The 18,997-nt window shown below is 44.8% G+C and overlaps 1 protein-coding gene across 2 annotated transcripts in view; it reads left to right on the top strand.

Annotated features, from left to right (window-relative positions):
- The window catches only part of pik3cb (phosphatidylinositol-4,5-bisphosphate 3-kinase, catalytic subunit beta), a 61,935-nt gene extending 47,223 nt beyond the window's left edge, over positions 1–14,712 (top strand). For both annotated transcript variants that reach the window (XM_061045598.1, XM_061045597.1), the window contains exons 11-24: positions 801–931; positions 1,758–1,808; positions 2,555–2,743; positions 4,043–4,164; positions 5,464–5,607; positions 5,735–5,834; positions 6,872–7,068; positions 7,162–7,271; positions 7,392–7,470; positions 9,151–9,318; positions 10,401–10,524; positions 10,600–10,745; positions 12,641–12,773; positions 12,997–14,712. In XM_061045598.1, the coding sequence (XP_060901581.1) occupies positions 801–931; positions 1,758–1,808; positions 2,555–2,743; positions 4,043–4,164; positions 5,464–5,607; positions 5,735–5,834; positions 6,872–7,068; positions 7,162–7,271; positions 7,392–7,470; positions 9,151–9,318; positions 10,401–10,524; positions 10,600–10,745; positions 12,641–12,773; positions 12,997–13,134 (1,832 nt within the window). In that variant the 3' untranslated portion in view covers positions 13,135–14,712. The remainder of the gene's footprint in view (positions 1–800; positions 932–1,757; positions 1,809–2,554; positions 2,744–4,042; positions 4,165–5,463; positions 5,608–5,734; positions 5,835–6,871; positions 7,069–7,161; positions 7,272–7,391; positions 7,471–9,150; positions 9,319–10,400; positions 10,525–10,599; positions 10,746–12,640; positions 12,774–12,996) is intronic.
- Positions 14,713–18,997: the final 4,285 nt, after the last annotated feature.

Genomic DNA, 18,997 nt, shown 5'->3' with positions numbered 1-18,997 from the left:
CTGTTTTCACACATGCACTCCTGGAAATTCACAAAAAATTCAGGACAACATATCCCTGAAATGTCTCATTCACACATGTCCCTTATAGCGGGAAGTTTGCCTTGTCAGATGAGGGAGGGGCGGGGGGTGTTAACAGGGAGGACACAACGTAAAAGAGATGCTGTGGACATCCAAGCTGGTAGAGTCTGAAACTGTAACGGCATCTTTTTGCCCTCATATCAGCTACTTCTTTTTATGGGATCGACCGATATCTGATTTTTGGGGCCGATACCGAAATTAAATTTGATGCCGATATATCGGCCGATATCTTTCTAATCTCTATCTTAAATTAGGTCATGCCGAAAGTCATGTGATATGCTAACATCGGCCGATATTGTTAAATGTCATGCTTATTGGACGTATTCACAGAATGAACAAACAAAGGAAAGGAATAAAGTTAACAGATTGGAGCAGCTTTATTACTTGCACAGATGCACCTGTTGCGTACCAGATGTGTGATATAAACATCATCATCCCACCTGCTCGCGGAGAATTTTCCTGAAAGTTTCTGCTGCTTTGCCACATCGGATCACCCCGGCTTTATGCAAACAATGTTCTATGAGGCAGGTAGGAGAGAGTGCGGGAAAAATATGCCTGTACTCATCCGCACATGCAGCTCAGCCTGAGATCTTGAGGAGTTTTATCCATGTGAGAAAACACCAATGCTTACTTTTCATGTAGTTACCACGGTAACTAGGGCTAATTTAGCTTCTCCAGTGATGTGCAGCCTCACAGTTACCCTGTTTTTGTTTTTCTTCCAGACGAACTTGAAGAGATGCTGAACCCCATAGGAACCATTCAGACCAACCCATACACCGAGAACGCTACAGCCCTGCACATCCACTTCCCCGAGTACTCGTCACACCCCATCATCTTCCCTCCCTTCGACAAGGTCAGACAGCTCACAGTCCGTCTCATATCCCTTCTAGCCACTATCTGGACGCGGCAGCGAGCTTGAATCTGTCTTTTCTGCTGGCATGGATTCAAACACGATCGGTCTGAAAGGATTCTCACATTACTATCTGTAGACTTAGCCCGATATGAAACGCTTTGATGAGGCCGTTTCACAAACAGACCTGACTGCAGTTTGTCATGGCAGTCGCTCGGTGCTCTTCATAATGGTGCGTAGTGATTATGATGAAGTGGTGGCTGTTAGCGTGAGGGGATCAGGATGTGCTCCGCCTCACTAATGCTCTGTACGAGTGCATGAGTCTTGCCTTCCCTTCATCGGCTTCCACTTCACTCTAGGATTCAAAATGTTCTTCATTACATACAAAGCCCTGCAGGGCCTGGCCCTTACATACATTACTGAATCACTGTGTCCTTAATCTAGCAGCCACCTTCTCCCATCTTCTGATCAGGGCTGTAACACTTCCTCGTTCATATTTTAAATCCAGTGGTGATCGTGCGTTTCCTTAAAGGTTTTCCCCAAAGCATTAGGTCTACTGAATTTGTAGTTTCTTTAAAACGACTGATAAAAACTATTTTTTTATGGGTCAGCATTTTAATAAATTCTGTCTGTCTGTGCGTTTTACTTGTATCTGAGTTTGAATGCGTGCTGGTTTATGTGATTTATATTGGTGTGTGTGTGTGTGTGTGTGTGTGTGTGTGTGTGCTTGTCCACCTGTCCTCAATCTGTGATTTTGTGAAGCACTTTGCACCTGTGTTTCAAAAAGTGCTTTATGAATGTGTTCATACAGTGCTGTTTTTTTCTACAGATACTGGAAAAAGCTGCACAGATTGCCAGAGCGAGCGACTGTGCACCCATGGTGAGTCGACGTACAGATCACAGTACACTTCTACTTCACATGCACACGCTGACAGGTTCCTGGGGAATCCTTTGTTTCCACTCTGACAGAGTGAAGCTGCACAAACATTTCAGTCCCCTTTAACAGTAGCAAGATGCTAATCAGATGATTGTGTGTTCTCCTGTGTCAGCCCCTCAGATACAAACACGTCTCTAGGTGTGTTACAGCGGGTTATGTAACCCTGTGTTATGTAGAGGGCATGTCTGAACGCAGCCCTTTAATGTGGGTGTGTGTCGGGAAACCATGGATCAGCTACAGCTACAACTTCAGGTTTATTTTCACTCTATGTGCATGAGGTGAAATGCTCCACTTATTTCCTCAAATGTTAAAGTGAGCTGCTGTTTTTATTTCGACACATCCTTCACTCTGTTAGATTTATTATTGCTGGCTACTTAAAGCTCATATGTCAGACAGCATGCGACCCGCCAGCAGAGACAAGTTGAAGATGTTAGTCCTTAGTTTGAATTTTGATTAACTTCAGTGAAGGTAGAGAAAAAGCCGGATGTCTGATACACTCCTGCCATCTGGTGGTTCTTTAACAGACTCTCCTGCTACTCACCATCAGAGTCCTTTAGTAACTGCGCTCCTCGGTTTTCTCTCGTCCACACATCTCCCTGTTTCTCTCCCCCACATCTCCTCGCTCTTTTCTGTCTCAAACTTCCCAACATCATCTGACTTCAGTTCCCTCCTCTCCGTGCTTCTGTCAGGGTCGTGGCGGTAAGAAGTTCCACATAGAGCTGAAGGAGATCATGGAGCGTGACCCGCTCTCTCAGCTGTGTGAAAACGAGAAGGACCTGATCTGGACACTACGCTACGACTGCCGGGAGAATTTCCCGCAGTCGTTGCCAAAGCTGCTGCTCTCCGTCAAGTGGAGCAAACACGAGGACATGGCCCAGGTAGTCCAGAGTTTGATTTGTTGAATCAGCCCTTAATACAACTTTGGAAATTAAAGATGAAAACAAGTTAAATAGTTCTTTCATCACAGGCTATGCAGAAGTTTAATTCCCTACGGTGTACTTAGGATCAGATTTCTGTGTTAATGCACTGAAGTTAACGCCCCAGGTGTCTGCCTGTCACATGTGTTTGTTTGCTGCGTGCTGTGATTGAGCAGTCGCTGCTTTTCAAACATTATTCTGTCTGCAGGCTGCAGCAGCGTCTGTGCAGGTGAATAAAATAAGTGGGGAAAAATTAGATTCAAGCGATTGTAGAGCTCTCGTCGTTGATTCTCTCCTAAACAAGGAGGGGAAAAAGTCCTAAAAAGCGTAGGTAAATCCTCCTACTTCATTTGATTTTTTACTTTTATGCACGCCCAAAAAAACACTGGAGCAGAGAACATCATCCAGAAAGAGAGCTACATCTTTGTGTGATCAGGTCCTAAGACTTCTAAATCTAAAATTGTTTTATAAATTGTTCTCATTTGTTAGAGAAATGTCTTTCAAGCAGGTGATTTTCTTTGAATTGAACTCATTTTAAAAGTTCATAACGGTTCTTTTTCAAATCTTCTGTCACTCTTTGTTGATATAAACACTTCTTCATGTCTCTGTACAAACAGCCCATGTAGTTTAACGTTGTCTCAAAATGTAACACTATGACCTCTTAGATGAATGTTTTACTGGTTTCCACTGACCTTTGGCACAGGATTTTGATGGTTTAACATCCATCAAGGAGGAGATAAAAAAGTTTTTACAGCCTTAAAAGATTTTAAATTTCCCTCAGGATCAGACTTTGTGTCCTCCTCTGTCCACATTCTTTAAACATTGCTTCAACATCTTTCACATGACGCTAACATGACTTGTTAAAGATAAATTTGACACAATTGTGCACACCAATAAACCTCCTTTTGACACAGAAAATGTGTCTAGATGGAGCCTTCATGTCTCTCGTGGACAGACGCTGATGCAGCCTGCAGACAGAATAATGTTTGAAAAGCAGCGACTGCTCAATCACAGCAGGCAGCAAACAAACACCTGTGACAGGCAGACACCTGGGGCGTTAACTTCAGTGCAGCAGCACAGAAATCTGATCCTAAAGTATTACCTTTACACCTTCTCTGCTGTTAATAATATGCCAAGGGAGAATGTGCAGCCTTATCCATAACATGTCTGAAACCTTTCATTCACAGAGCTTTATACATTCTGTCTCTGATAAATGTGCACCATGTTCTGATTCTCTCTGTGTCTGTATGTCGATCTCAGCTGCAGGCGCTCCTTCAGATCTGGCCCAAACTGTGTCCCAGAGACGCTCTGGAGCTCCTGGACTTCAACTACCCTGACCAGTATGTCCGAGAATACGCTGTGGGCTGTCTGCGGGACATGAGGTGAACTCATCTATCCCCCCACACCGACATTGTTTTATAACACACATGGCCTTCTTTCTGTTTTCTTTCTCTCATATTCAAACTTCATTTATATCACCCGATGCACATGTTGTCACATCCCCCTTCCTCCTTCCAGTTTGTATTTATCAGATATGATTCAATGCACCAGTTAAAGCTCCTGTGAGTCGTTTGTAACTGGTTTATGAAACATACTGGAATTAATACTGGTGCATCTTTATCGACTACAAAAGCAAAAGAGACGATCAGCAAGGAGATTTATTATTTCCATATCCCGTCTAAACTGGTATATATAAGACGCAGTTTATTTTTCGGGGTGTCTCAGAGAGAAAAAAGCTGTCGTCCTGCATGATGAAGTCCACAACAGTCAGTTTCTGTGCAGCTCTGTCGCTCTTTTGGTACCGTCTGTTTGCACTTCTTGTAGCTACAGTACGCTAGTTGATCTCTCAGCGTACGGAGAAAAGTTGTGAAGTACTGATCGACAGTCTGCAAGTCGTGCTGCTCACCTCCGATGGTCACTCGATGACTTATTGAGGAGTTTTTCAACCAGCGCTCCACACGCTTTATGCACTGATCAGTAAACCTGCAGGATTACGACCTCAAGACGGAGAAAAGATGTTAAAAAGTGGCGCTGCCAGCCTGCTCTGTGTCGCTATGTATCCCAGAACAGTATGCAGTACACAATGAAAGGGGAGGTTGAATTTTCAACCGTGTCAGGTCGAGTACAATGTGTGATGGTAGCGGCTGCAGCACTGAGTCATGACGGCGCCTGAGCAGTTTATTCTAATATATTGGGCCCACCAGTGTATGGGACACAGCCGACGATTTAGAGGAAAAAAGCAGGTATTAAAAGTGTTTGAAGACGTCGGTAGTCTAGTGGTTAGTGAGCGAGCCCCATGTACGGAGGCTATAGTCGTCCAAGCAGGCATCCCGGGTTTGAATCCGACCTGTGTCTCCTTTCCTGCAGGTCATTACACTTTCTCTCTCTCTCTCCCCCTCCCTGATATCTGACTCTGTCCTCTGTCCTATCTCTAAAATAAAGGCAAATAAAAGCTGCTGCCAGGTTGGTATCACACGATTAACAGTAGATGATTAACAGCTTACCGCCTAAACAGCGTCCTTTAATATTTACCCAGAGAAGTCCTAACAATGATCGTTGTGTTTGACTGTTTCAAAGAAAGCAGGATGAGATTTAGAGTCCTCACAGGAGTTTTAGTATCAGTATCTGTAGCTATAAAAACCTCTCCCTCCTCCATCGTCCTCTCTCTCTCTCCTCTCTAGTGATGAGGAGCTGTCACAGTATTTGCTACAGTTGGTGCAGGTGTTGCGTTATGAGCCCTACTATGACTGCGCCCTCACCCACTTCCTGCTGAAGCGTGCTCAGGGGAACCGCAAGATTGGACACTTCCTCTTCTGGCATCTACGGTGAGCTACACACACACACACACACACACACACACACACAGACACACAGACATGCGTATGTAAAGGACAACAGTTGAGTCCTCAGAGATTCCTCCTCTGACTTGTTGTATTCCCCCGCCCTCTACAGGTCAGAGATCCACATGCCTGCTGTTTCAGTGCAGTTTGCCCTCATTCTGGAGGCCTACTGTCGAGGCAGCATCCCTCATATTGAGGTCCTAAAAAAACAGGTAGGTCACTTGCATGAGTTTAATTAGAGCGGTACAGTCTGTCTGTGAGACGCAACACAGAGCAGAGTTGAAGGTGGAAAGCAGTTTAAAGACCCTGACACACCAAGCAGACGGCAAAGAACTAGTGGCGATGAAGGCCGCCTGTGGCGTCGCCTCACTTCTTGGCCAAAAAGTTGCACTTGAACACACCACAAAGACTACAGCCGACGGCCAACCATCACGTACGTTCTGAGCATGCGTGAGAGGAAATAACTCTCCATGCCAGCAGGGGGTGGTAGTCCGTTGTTATGATACGAGAAGACCATTTATCACACCGCTGTCGGTCACCACTCGTATTAGAGGTAGACTGCTAATGGAGAATAATGTCTGATAAAAAGTTGAAAATGGCGCTGCCGTTGTCAGCCCTTGATCTTTTAGTGGAAAAAGAAAAGAAGAGAGCTGGAGATAAATGAAACCTCCAAACAGCCAATCAGAGATTCCTCTAACCGACCGCCGACACTGATTCAACATGTCGAATCGGCCCAAAAAAAAGGCAGACGGGTACCGACGGAGCCGGACTCACCGCAAAAATTAGGACGAAGACCGCTCACCGACGGTCCAAGTAGGATAGACTGACGGCGATCTCCTTGGTGTGTCAGGGCCTTAACCCAATAACTTGTCCGATCAAATTACTCTCAAACAACTGGACCAAACATGCATTATGTCCCATTCATGTATTTATCGCTTCAGACTTGAACTCTACTTTTTCTTACTGAAAAATGAGAATAGCTGAATTGTTTTGTCAACCCCTGCAGGAACTAGATTTCTGTTATTTTTAGAGTCCCCCTCCGACCCTTAAACCTGAACCCTCTGCAGATCCTGACAGTCAGTCCTCTCGACACTTCCTCATGCTTCCTCATCAGCGCAGATATTTATCTGAGCCACTTCCCTGTTTGGAAGAATGTGCACACGTGTTTGGGATCACAATGCTGACGGCGTGTTTTTAAGGAAATATTTACATGTTTTAATCGTTCTTTTTGTTGTTGTGGTGGTTTTAGGTGGAAGCCCTGAGTAAGCTAAAGTCAGTGAACGAGCTAATCAAGCTGGGAACCATCAAGAACGCTCGCAGTAAAACCAAGGAGGCCATGTTGACCAAGGAGGCCATGATGACATGTTTGAGGCAGAGCGGCTACTCGGAGACTCTGTCAGACCTGCACTCCCCTCTGAACCCCAACATCCTGCTGTCAGGCATCAAGTGAGGCGACAGCGCTCAGATCAGAGTATCATGCTGAACTTTTTATCTCTGTCAGACGTCTTCATTTTCCCCTTTCTCTGGTTCATCCATCAGTGTGGAGAGGTGTCGGTACATGGACTCTAAGATGAAGCCGCTCTGGATTGTTTACAACAACAAGCTGCTGGGCGGAGACAGCCTGGGGATCATCTTCAAGAATGGAGATGGTAGGAGGGCTCAAAAGTGGGGAGGGGAGGATGAAAAGTTATTCAAAACCACCTTTAAGTTAAATTTACTCCACAAAGTAAAGTAAACGTTCCTCTTTTCTACTTATTTTCTCTCCCCAGACCTGAGGCAGGACATGTTGACCCTCCAGATTTTGAGGTTAATGGATCTGCTATGGAAGGAGGCTAACCTGGACCTTCGGTGAGTTCGTCCGTCTAGAGCAGCTAAACCAAAGTCTATAATCATGTTTCTTTTACATGTTTATATAAAATGGATCAAACGGCAACTCTGACTGAAGGTTTGACGTCGATGTTGAATTTCTGAGTTTTGCTTCAACAGAAAGTGCATGTACGAAAATGTTAACCTGCAAGGTTGAGCGGAGTGGACCAGTGGGCAAAAAAAGGAATGGGCAGAACTGCAATCTCCAAAAAAATGGGGATTATTTTGTAGGGCCCGACAGATATGAAATTTTGGGGCCGATAAAATCAGACACCGATTTACCGGCCGATGTATTTTTGGCCTTAAGAGATAGATATAGATGTACACTCCGATTGTTGCTGTTATCAAACACTTGTGTAAAGATTTATAATGAAGATAAGATAACTTTTTTTTACAATTAGCTCAATTATGAAAATAAATAAACTTAAATTTAATAAACCTCATTGTATATCGCCACGTATCAGAGATCAAATCAGCCAATGCCGATATCAGCTGATATTATCGGCCGGCTGATTTATCGGTCAGGCTCGATTAATTTGATAAAACATAAAGTTTAACAGCGATTACAACCTGCCCGTGGGGCAGGGTCCTCTCCCTCTCTCTCTCGCTCTCTCTCTCTCTCTCGCTCTCTCTCTCTCTCTCTCTCTCTCTCTCTCTCTCTCTCTGTGTCTGTGTGTTTGTTTACCAGAAAGACTTTGTCGAGCTTATTTGTTCCTGCTCTCGGTGGGGAAGAGGAAGCTCTGCCAGGCTGCAGCAGAGGAGAGGACACACTAAATAACCCCATGCTAGTTTGACCTCTGACCCTTTTACACCCTAGCTTTTCTCACACACACACACACACACACAGGCGTTGCATCCTAATCAAATCCACACTCTTGCACGTCTACAAACCGTTCCTCTTGGTCATACTCTGACACATCTGGAGCTGAGCGGTGTCGGGGGTTGTTTTGACAGTTGAGCTCGGCGACGGTGCGTCACATTACAAAGGACGCTGGTTCACAGGTCGATCACAAGGATGGGATATTAGGAATGAAGAAAGGGACGATGTAATGAAACCTTTATGATGTGGTGGATGTGAGTTGCGTCTGGGATTTCTCGATTTTCAAAATGCTCAGATCATCACTCATCAGCTGCCTGAAACTCATCACTCACCCCGTTACCTTGGCGATGTTTTGTCTCTAGACTTAAATTAAAATGCAAACAAAATACACATGGAGTCTCTTTGACTGAGCCATCTCAGCTGCTTGATTAAAAGTCTCGGGTTAGTACATTTGAGCAGAGAAGGAAGCTTCCTGTGGAACATTTGTCAGAGTCATCTTATTTTTCTACATCCTGCAAAGTGAAGACTTGAAGAAGAGAAGGACAAACAATGTGAAAGAGGAAACGGTATCATCTGTCTGCTCCACATGCCCATCCCATAATCATCTAAATGTTTTCCCCTTATGGTTCCATCTGTGCCGTCTCGTCTCAGGGTAAACAGCAGCATGTTAATACAGCAAGCTGTATTAACACTACCAGTGTTACAGCGGCTTTTAGCTCTTGTTGGGGTCATTTTTCATTCACACTTTAAGATCAGGGTGCATACGGTCACAATGTTTAAAATCAGTCGCATTAAGCCCTTTGTCTTATATCTCTCTCTCGCTCTCTCTCTCTCTCTCTCAGGATCGTTCCGTATGGTTGCCTAGCGACAGGGGACCGAGCGGGGCTGATCGAGGTCGTCTCCTCGGCAGACACAATCGCAAACATCCAGCTGACCAGCAGCAACGTAGCCGCAGCTGCTGCCTTCAACAAAGACGCCTTGCTCAACTGGCTGAAGGAGAGAAACTCCAGGTGAGTTCAGGTGCTGCTCACTCCTTAAATACTGGAGCACTGCAGAGTCTACTGCAGAGGCCACACTGGTCGTATAGAATACTATATATATGAACTCAACAGTACATTGATCTGTAATGTAGCCTCAGACAAGCTGATAATAAACATCAGAGCATGGTTGGTGTGAAACAGAAAAAACAAAAGCTGCTTTCAGACCGCAGGAACTTTTTCATAGTTCTAGGAACTGTTGGAACCCTCCCCTTTTTTCTTGATTCTGCACCACAGTAACTATGAACTATTTTAGTTCCTAGAACTTGGTTTAGAGGAACCTTTGTAGCTCCTGCTTCAGATTAGGTACCATGGCAGTGTGAATACAAACAGAAAGAAGTACCTATGGTTCTCAGGGAACACCCTGGTGGATAGTTCCTCTTCAAAAAGTCCCCAGAAGTTGGGGCGCTGGTGGCGCAGTGGTTGTGGCACGCGCCCCATGTGAGGAGGCTCAGGTCCGGCCGACCTGTGGCTCCTTTCTCGCATGTCTTTCCTGGTTTCCGAACACAGCCTTTTTCTTCTGGATCAAATCTTCAGTTTGTGTTGTCCTAACTTTTTAGTAGGATGAGGATTACTTCGATCCAATAAACCAGGATCATCCTGATCCAGGATTGAGGCTGGACTACGGAGAACGGTTCTCCTGCTGTACCACGTCAGAACAAAGACGTTTGGTGAGGCTTCGAGACGCTGGCCCGGTCTGCAGGAGGACCTGAGAGGAGCTGAGAATATGAATATATTTAAAACGAAACTAAAAACAATGAAATCAGTCTTTTATGTCGGATTTGATCAGTTCATTACTTTACGTTTAAAAGGGTTTTCAATCAGAGAGAGAGAGCGCAGGGGGATGAACATGCAGCGAAGAAGATGTCACATATCGGGTTCAAGCCCGGGGCCGACTGCTTGGGGGATTACAGCCTCTGTACATGGAGGTGTTATGTTTTGCGTCGCTGTAAAACTCTGCTTTTGAAATAAAGCTTGATTGATTGATTGATTAACGAGGTGTTCGAGGCGGTAGTGATCGATGAGCTAATTTTTTTGGTCTTTTGGTCTCACAGCGATGCTCTTGAGCGAGTCATCGAGGAGTTCACGCTGTCCTGCGCAGGTTACTGCGTCGCCACCTACGTCCTGGGGATCGGAGACCGCCACAGCGACAACATCATGGTCCGCAGCACGGGACAGGTGAGTCACCCGGCTCATTACTCAGCCTCTGTTTGTTTCATGCTGCTCACTGATTGGCTCTTTTTCGTCCGTCAGCTCTTCCACATAGACTTTGGTCACATCCTGGGAAACTTCAAGTCCAAGTTCGGCATCAAGAGGGAGCGCGTGCCGTTTATCCTCACGCACGACTTCATCCACGTCATACAGCAGGGCAAGACGGGATACACGGAGAAATTTGGCAGGTTTGTTCCACTCAAACTTCTTCTAAAAGTTATCAAGTTTTTAATCATGAATGCCCCGTGTCCACCTACCGTTATTTCCTTGCTGTGTTTGTGCGCTGAGAAGAAAAGCTCTGCACGTCCGTCCTGTCTCCATGACAACAGTCTGTCGACAACGGCCGCTGAATGACCGACACTTCTCCGTTACTTTTTACTGCATGTTTTATATTTGAGATCATTTATTTTCTGATCAGAAACGGAGTGAGGAGGATCTGGGCACAAGACACGATCTGTAGGCGGCAAGACTACGGGGAATATCATACATTTGTAAAAGAGTGCTGGTGACGTCACCAGTGCCTTTCTGAAAAAATGAAATATTTTCAGTTTATGCATTCAGATCGACTGCACAAAAAAGGTGGAGAGCTCAGAAAAAAAGACGCTGGACGCTTCACTTTTTTTCCTGCAAACCCGACTGCTGTTGCAAAGGCTCTGCTCATTGAAAACTATTGAAAAAAGACGCTAAGTGGACACAGAGACTAAATCAGCACAAATCTGTAGAAGTGAAATGAGCATAATCTGCAACAAACCTGAATTTAAAAACATCTCATCTGAAGTCAAATGTTAATAAATTATATCAAGATATCGTCTTTACACAGTTTTGAATTCAATGTTTGTCAAAATTAGGTAAATTACAATATGCAGCATCTGTTTTGTTTTGTCTGTGCCTCCGGGTGATAAATGACCTTGTGAATCATCCTTCATCATTTTGACAGCAAGAGGCGTTCTTTAGGCGTTCTCTAAAAGACTAGAAAACATGTAGAACCAAATGACGGTCAGGAAAAAAGCAGAAGAACTTTCTGTGTTTCCTACGTAGCAGCACAAACAAGCCTTTGATTGGACAGAAACACAGCTTGTTTGAGTCGTTGCAGTATCCTCTCCCACCAGCAGAGGGCAGTAGAAGCCAAGGCAATGATGTTTGTCTCTCCGGTTATTCAACAAGAACAGTCGGGTGAGCATCTGGTCCTCTGAGGCATCATCGGGAAAGAGGAAGTGTTGAATATAAACAACCCCCCCAGCTGTTATGTTTTTGGATGGCAGAAAATACTACATTGCACCGAGAAAGAAAAATCGGCTTAATATCCTCTGCAGTTCCCATCATGCTGCTGTTGTTGTTTTAATACTGACTCACACGAGTCCTGTGCCGGAGCTCTATTGCCCCCCTTCCCCAGTCCCCCGATGACCTGCACTCACATTACTCGAGGCCCGACCAAACCTGAGCACGGTTACCTCTTACAGTATACATAAGTCACCACGTCGTAATGCGACACTTTGTTTACGAGAAGCGAGGTCATCGAGTCGCAGCACAAAGGAGAACAACACAGAGAACATGACTGCAGCTTTACTGACTGCCTTTTTTTTTTCCAGAAAACTTTACTTACTGCTCTTGATCCTCAGAGCTTTTTAATGAGAACTTTAAATCGACCTCATGCTGACAGAGAGTCTTAAAACATGAAGTGTTTGTGTGTCACCTTTCAGGAGCCGGTGGTGATAACCTCGTTCATTTTTACTCACAGAGATGCAGATCTAGGTTTTCTCTGAGAGGAAATCAGCACAACGCGATGAAGATCAAAGTGTGCACTTCTTCTGATCTGCTTCAACTCGAGCATGACGATGACCCAACCACAGACTTTTAGATTTTTTTTAAATCTGTTAACCTCTTAAAAAGCAGAAATGTCAGTCATTAGACGGGAGCTGTGGTCATCATCAAAACGCTGCTTTGTTTGCGTTTCTTTACAGCGTGTTGAAAGAGGATGATGGTTTTAATTTCCCTGAAAGCAAACTTCACAAGTGAACAACATCGTGTACTGGAATACCTGTTGATGATGTAGTGTAATGAAGTGTGTGTGTTGGTCTCGTAGTTTCCGTCAGTACTGCGAGGAGGCCTATCTCATCTTGAGGAAGAATGGAAACCTCTTCATCACGCTGTTCGCCCTCATGCTGACCGCTGGACTACCTGAGCTCACCTCAGTCAAGGACATCCAGTACTTAAAGGTACACACACACACACACACACACACACACACACACAGGAGCACACACACACACACACACAGGAGCACACAAACACACACAGGAATAAACACACACAGGTAAACACGCACACACAAATTTTTTACCAACCTCAAAGTATCAACATTTTGCAAACATTTCTGTCAAATCCTTCAACTCCCCCCTTAAAGCAGCTAACCCTCTCCCTCAATGCGTCTCTCCTCAGGACTCTCTGGCGTTGGGTAAAACGGACGAGGAGGCGCTGAAGCAGTTCAGGCAGAAGTTTGACGAGGCCCTGAGAGAGAGCTGGACAACCAAAGTCAACTGGATGGCCCACAATGTGGCCAAAGACAACCGCTCGTAGAGCAGCTGAGACCCCTTAAAGCTGGGGGGGTCAGGGGCCGAGGGGACACGGAGAAGGAGTGTGTGTGCGGGGAGCGAGGGAGGAAAAGGTGTGGCGAGGAAACAGAGCGACAGCCACCTGGGTTAAAGAAGGGAAATTAGCAGAATATCCAAAAACAGCAGAATCAGCCCTGTGTATCGTACCTACTCTCCACACAGTCCAGTTGGCCTGCACCCTTAATTTCTGATTTCCTCCTCGCCTTGCATCACTCCGGCGTGGTGCGTCCTGAAAATCCGGATTCATGGTCGTGTGACATTTCGTTGGAATCATGGTGGGTTAAAATCATTGCAAGTTTTGCACAGGCACAACAGCAGATAAGAGCGCACAGTCAAAGGAAGGGGAACTGAAGCACCCAGTCTGCCCACACTAAAGATGGCCGGCCCCCCTGAGGAGCGAGCTGACATCACAGATCCTGTTCTGGATCGGTTGAACTTTGTCGGACAGACAGGACTGGACTCTGAGGCGGGTTGAGGTGTGACTACGCCCCTCCACTGCTGTTAGGTCAGCAGAGATATGAGAGGGAAGTGGAGAGGGCGGAATTGAAAAAAAAGGTCTGACCCCCATTTCTGAAAACAATGTGCACAACGCCCACAGGAAGTGCGTCTTAACAGTCTCTCCACCGCTGCCTCTAAGCGTGCCTCAAAACTGCAGGAAGATTGTATTTTTTAAGACCTTACTTTTTTTTTAATTTTGCCATTTTAAGAATTTATTACCAGATGTTTATGTGCCAGACTACTTTATTCGCCCACAGAGAAACGATGATGAAAGAGGAGCTGCAGTTAGAGGAAGAAACGTCCTGAGCCTGTCGGTCGGGCGTTTGAATCATTCGGACCATCGAACACTGGAATGTTTTCAAAAAGATGTCTACGTGAAATTTCAAGTTGTCTTTTAACTAAACACTTCATTTTTATTTCATTTTAAACTCGCAGAGTGCTTCGTCTCTTTGTTCATTTTTCAAAACAAGTGAATTATCGGCCTCAGTGCGTCGTCACCTGTGAGGTCTCTTAAAGTCTAAAATCTTAAAGCCTCACTCTCTGACCCCTGATGCTTTTATCTCAACAGGACCAAAACCTAAAGGCCGTCTGTACTCATTGTCTTGTTCATACTGTGGTTTTAATTCTCTGTTTTTGAACTGAATGTGAAATCGTGTCGCTCTCCTTTATAAGTGTATTTGTTTTTATACAAGCAGGTGTGGGTGGAGCCTGGGACCTGTGTGGGCGGGGTTTATCCTAATGGACATTACACTGCGATGCAAAGCTACTTCCTATTTTTCCGACACACAGGGCGCCTCTCGTCTGTGATTTATTTTTGTGCAATATCCGAGTATATGAACCATATCCTATTATATAAAACCTACGGCCCGGGCCGAAGCCTATAATGGTTTTTTTTTTTCTCTGTCGGTGTTTCTGTGCTGCAGCGCTGCGTCGCACCACTCGCCTTCAAACGTCTTAGACACTGGATATTGTCAAATGTACAGGCTTTTATTGTTTCGCTGTTTTTGTTTTCATAGGAGTTTTATTAAAGTTATTTTCCACCGCGCTACATGTCTGCCTGCACTCAGCGTGATTGTTGTACATGTGTAATGAGTGACTGCATCCCAGGGGGGAAGCAGAACGAACGGGCAAACGTTTCCTGCTGAATGAAGAAGGCAAAGTATGAAAAAACAAGCGGTTAAAGGGTGGACGGACGGACGGACGGACGAATCAGGCGGTGAAGTGAGAAGACCTGACAGTGCGGGTGGGTGTGTTGATGTGTAGGACTTCAGAGGAGCGAGGTTATGGACAGCCTTAAAGGTGACGAGCAAAATCTTGTAGTCGATGCGATATCGATGAAGCTGGAGTGGTGGGATTAACAGAGGGCGCTCTGGAGTGAATGCCGCTGTTAATATTTACTTCTCTAAACAATCGACTTTTTCTGATTGAAATTGCTCAGTCAGGGCATTCGCCTGCAGAATGCAGTTTTTTGTGGTATAGATAAACTCTACTTATCCCTGCATGAGGGTTAAGCTAATAGCTGAACAAACCACCAAATCAAAACACAACTAAAAGGTCAAATATAATGCAAAATGCACCATGTTCCTCTAACTCTAATATGTGTCCCTAGTCCGTCTACAAACCCCCCAATGATGAGAAAAGTCCATCCTCTCCGTCTTTTGCCTGCTCCACTTTTCAGAAAATGTGTGCTCAAACAGGCCGTTTGGAGATTTTCCCTTCATGACATCACAAAGGGCAGTAACCCCTCCCCCAGGTGGGTGACACTCCCACAGCTAGGTGTTTGTTCTGCCCTCTGAGTGGTCAGACACAGCTCATTTACATTTAAAGGTACAGACACAGAAACAGCCTGTTCTGAGCAGGGCTGAAATAGAGGGGTTTATAGTCATGATCAAATACAGGATCAGAGTGGATTTAGAACAAGGCACTTCACAGACATGTTTTGGGGAGCTCTGAGACTTATTTAAAATGGTTAAAAAAGGTACATGTGATCTATAACATGGTCGCCATATTGAAAATGTGTCGAACTTACTTTAGGTTAACCTCGCAAAGGATAAAAAGTTGGCGTTGAGGTGGGTATTAGGCCTCTTGATACACACTACACGGGGCAGATGAGATCAGTCTGATCAGCTGCTTCCCCTTCTTATGAATGAATCTTTATTAAATCAAAATGCATCAGTTATAAAAAATTACAGCGTTTGCCAATAAAACCATGAGCTAATCAGACCTCTTGTTTCTAGAACCAGGCTGTAAACATGTTTGTTTCTACTGTAAAAACAAAAAAAAGGGCATCTTAAGATGGGTGTGTATGTGACTTCCGGGGCTTTTGCAGCCAGCCTCAAGTGGACACTCAAGGAACTGCAGGTTTGTGCACTCGTTTATTGGCTCTATCTTTCAACACCGGAGGTTGCTGCTTGATAAAGCTAACTGTTAGATTCTAATTGCAGACGACCAAGCTCAAGTCTGTACACTTATCATTTCTCTCCAAGCAACCAAAATTAACTTAATTACTATTTAGAAAACACTTTTTTTTTTTTTTGCTACTTGAGTCCTGTAGTGAATTAAAAGGGGGTGTATGATGGGCTGAGCACCTTTAACTAGTTGTGCCAGAACCTTTCAAACATATCACCTCAGTCAAATCATTTCAGTGTAAGGAAATAGCAAAAACAATGAAGCATCAGGATAGAGTGGTTAGTGTGTGCGCCCCATATGAAGACTATAGTCCTCCAAACGTCCTCCCCTCCTGCATGTCATTCTCCACTCTCCCTGATCTCCAACTCCATCCACTGTCCTGTCTCTCAAATAAAGGCAGAAAACGAAGCATCAAAAACAGTTCATGTTCACTTCTTCAGGTACACAATGTGTGCTGATTTAAGCAGAGTGAATTGTTCTGGGGTGTTTACTTTACAGGAGACAGTGTGTGTTCGTGTGTGTGTGTGTGTTCCTGCACTTGCCTGTTGTGAACTATCTATTAACTGAAATGAAAGGATTGCAGGGGATCTTTGAGACGCTCACTTCCTCATCGTGACGACGCTCCTTTTGTGTGCAGGCTGAGGTTCACTAAAATGCTTCTTCTTTTTGTATGACTCAGAAAACACTTTTCTTTTCACCGCTGAGAAGTGTTAACAGTCTCTACCTTCAGATTCTAAATTACTGACAATTGTTGCTCAGTGTAAATTGGCTGCTCTGTCTGTGTGTGTGTGTGTGTGTGTGTGTGTGTGTGTGTGTGTGTGTGTGTGTGTGTGTGTGTGTGTGTGTGTGTGTGTGTGTGTGTGTGTGTGTGTGTGTGTGTGTGTGTGTGTGTGTGTGTGTGTGTGTGTGTGTGTGTGTGTGTGTGTGTGTGTGTGTGTGTGTGTGTGTGAGAGAGAGGGAGAGAGAGAGAGAGAGAGTGTGTGCTGTTGTTGTTCACTGCAGTTACATAATTCAATAACCTGGGAATAAAAGAGGAAGGTTCATAGGGAGTGCAGATGCAGCGGCAGATATCCCATACAGACTGTAGTGGGAGTGAAAAAGAGCGGGAAATATTGAGAAGTAATCTGAAAATAAAATATCAATCCAAGCTAAGTGAAAAAGACGGTCAATAAACATGGCTACATGGAGGAGTGTGCATATACCTAACAAGTGAGCGTCCCTTTAATCCATCACAGTCTCTTATGTCATCTGTGCTAAGGTGCTCCCTCCACATCCATCTTCCTGTGTGAAACAGGTGGCGGATGTTCCTCATTTTGAACACAATGAATACTGCATCCATCACACAGATGTTCCATGACAGAGCACTTAACTGGCGCTACTCCATTTTGGTCTTCCACTGATGCATCCCTGACACTGTTTTCCACTCCCTTAACCTCAGCGTACACATATTTCATGCTGCCCCACTTTTTGTGTGCCACACACACACTTAACGCTAAATGATGCTCGTAAACTTTGTGTATACCAGGCCTGGGCTCTAGAAAGACACTTTTGGAAAGGATTTTGGAAATGCATTAAAATGGTGCTGTACACCGAATGTCAGCCCATAAACATAACTGACCTTGTTGTATTGGCTCTCAGTTTATTCACATCTTTGGAGGTCTTACGTTTAGGTAAATACATATTTAAGGTTAGTGGGATTAATATAACACAGTGGTGCATCTAATTCAGAACACAGTGGGCTGCGGCTCACATTTTGGGAATCACTGCTCTTATTATGGGCTGCACGGTGGTGCACTGCGAGGTGCCTGGTTCGAATCCCCGTCTGACAGGATCCTCTCTGTGTGGAGTTTGCATGTTCTCACCGTGCATGTGTAGGTTCTCTCCGGGTACTACGGCTTCCTCCCACAGTCCAAAGACATGCTCGTTAGGCTAACTGCTGACTCTAAAATTGCCCGTAGGTGTGAATGTGAGTGTATGGCTCCGAACCCCCCTCGACCCAGAACTGGAAAGTGGTTTAGATAAAGGATGAATGGAGGCTCTAATTCTCTGTTTAAGGTAATATGAGTACTTTTACCATTACTGCATGCACAAATACGAACACTTTTGAAATCACCAAGCACATAAGTGTTGCATGCCACTCTTCAAATAAATGTTCTTATATCACCTGTATGTACTAATCATGTCTTCAGTGGCAAGACTATCACAGTAACATATGTGGTTCAATGTAATGGATATCTGGTTAGATAATCATGACCACTGGTCAAAGCTCCAGGGCTTTGCAGAGGACACCAACCACATTGTGATTCCAGGTTTTTAGGGAGTTTCACCCACCTGTAAGATCTCCCATGATGCTTCCACAACCAGCCAATTAAATGAGACTGTGTGTGTGTTTAATTAGAGGATCTGTACATTCATCTCTAGTCAGACAGTTTTTGGGTGTGTTAAGGATTTTCTGTTGTGACTGCAACATGTTTGTTTTTTGTGCATTGGGATCTTTGGAAAGGCTTCCTTGGATACTTCGGAAAAGAGAGCCAACAATCCAACCTTTCACCGCACTGGGCTCTCAGTGTGATGTCATTCAGAGGCCGTGTGTGACAGACTCGGTTCTCACATGTTCTGCTGAGTGGACACACACACAGACTGCGGGGAGTCCCGAGGAGTCGACTCAGCAGGGATGTTGCTGCTGCCGCTTCAGACTGACACTTATTACTCAGAGCGCATTTACATGAATGCACTGAGCTATTCTAGGGCGACTGTAGGCAGGAGGAAATGTGGTGTTGTGGCTTCAACACCAGAATGTGGAATAATCACAATCTGCAGTTCAAAGAAGATGAGACACAGTTAATGAAGAAATATGTCTCGTTATAGGCTACATCAACAACCCCTCACTTCCAGATATATAACTTCTGTAAAGTCTGTGA

The sequence above is a fragment of the Labrus mixtus genome, chromosome 9 (genome assembly GCF_963584025.1).
Source record: "Labrus mixtus chromosome 9, fLabMix1.1, whole genome shotgun sequence".
Taxonomy (NCBI): domain Eukaryota; kingdom Metazoa; phylum Chordata; class Actinopteri; order Labriformes; family Labridae; genus Labrus; species Labrus mixtus.
Note: the sequence above shows the minus strand (reverse complement) of the source record. Positions and strands in the feature narration are given on the sequence as shown.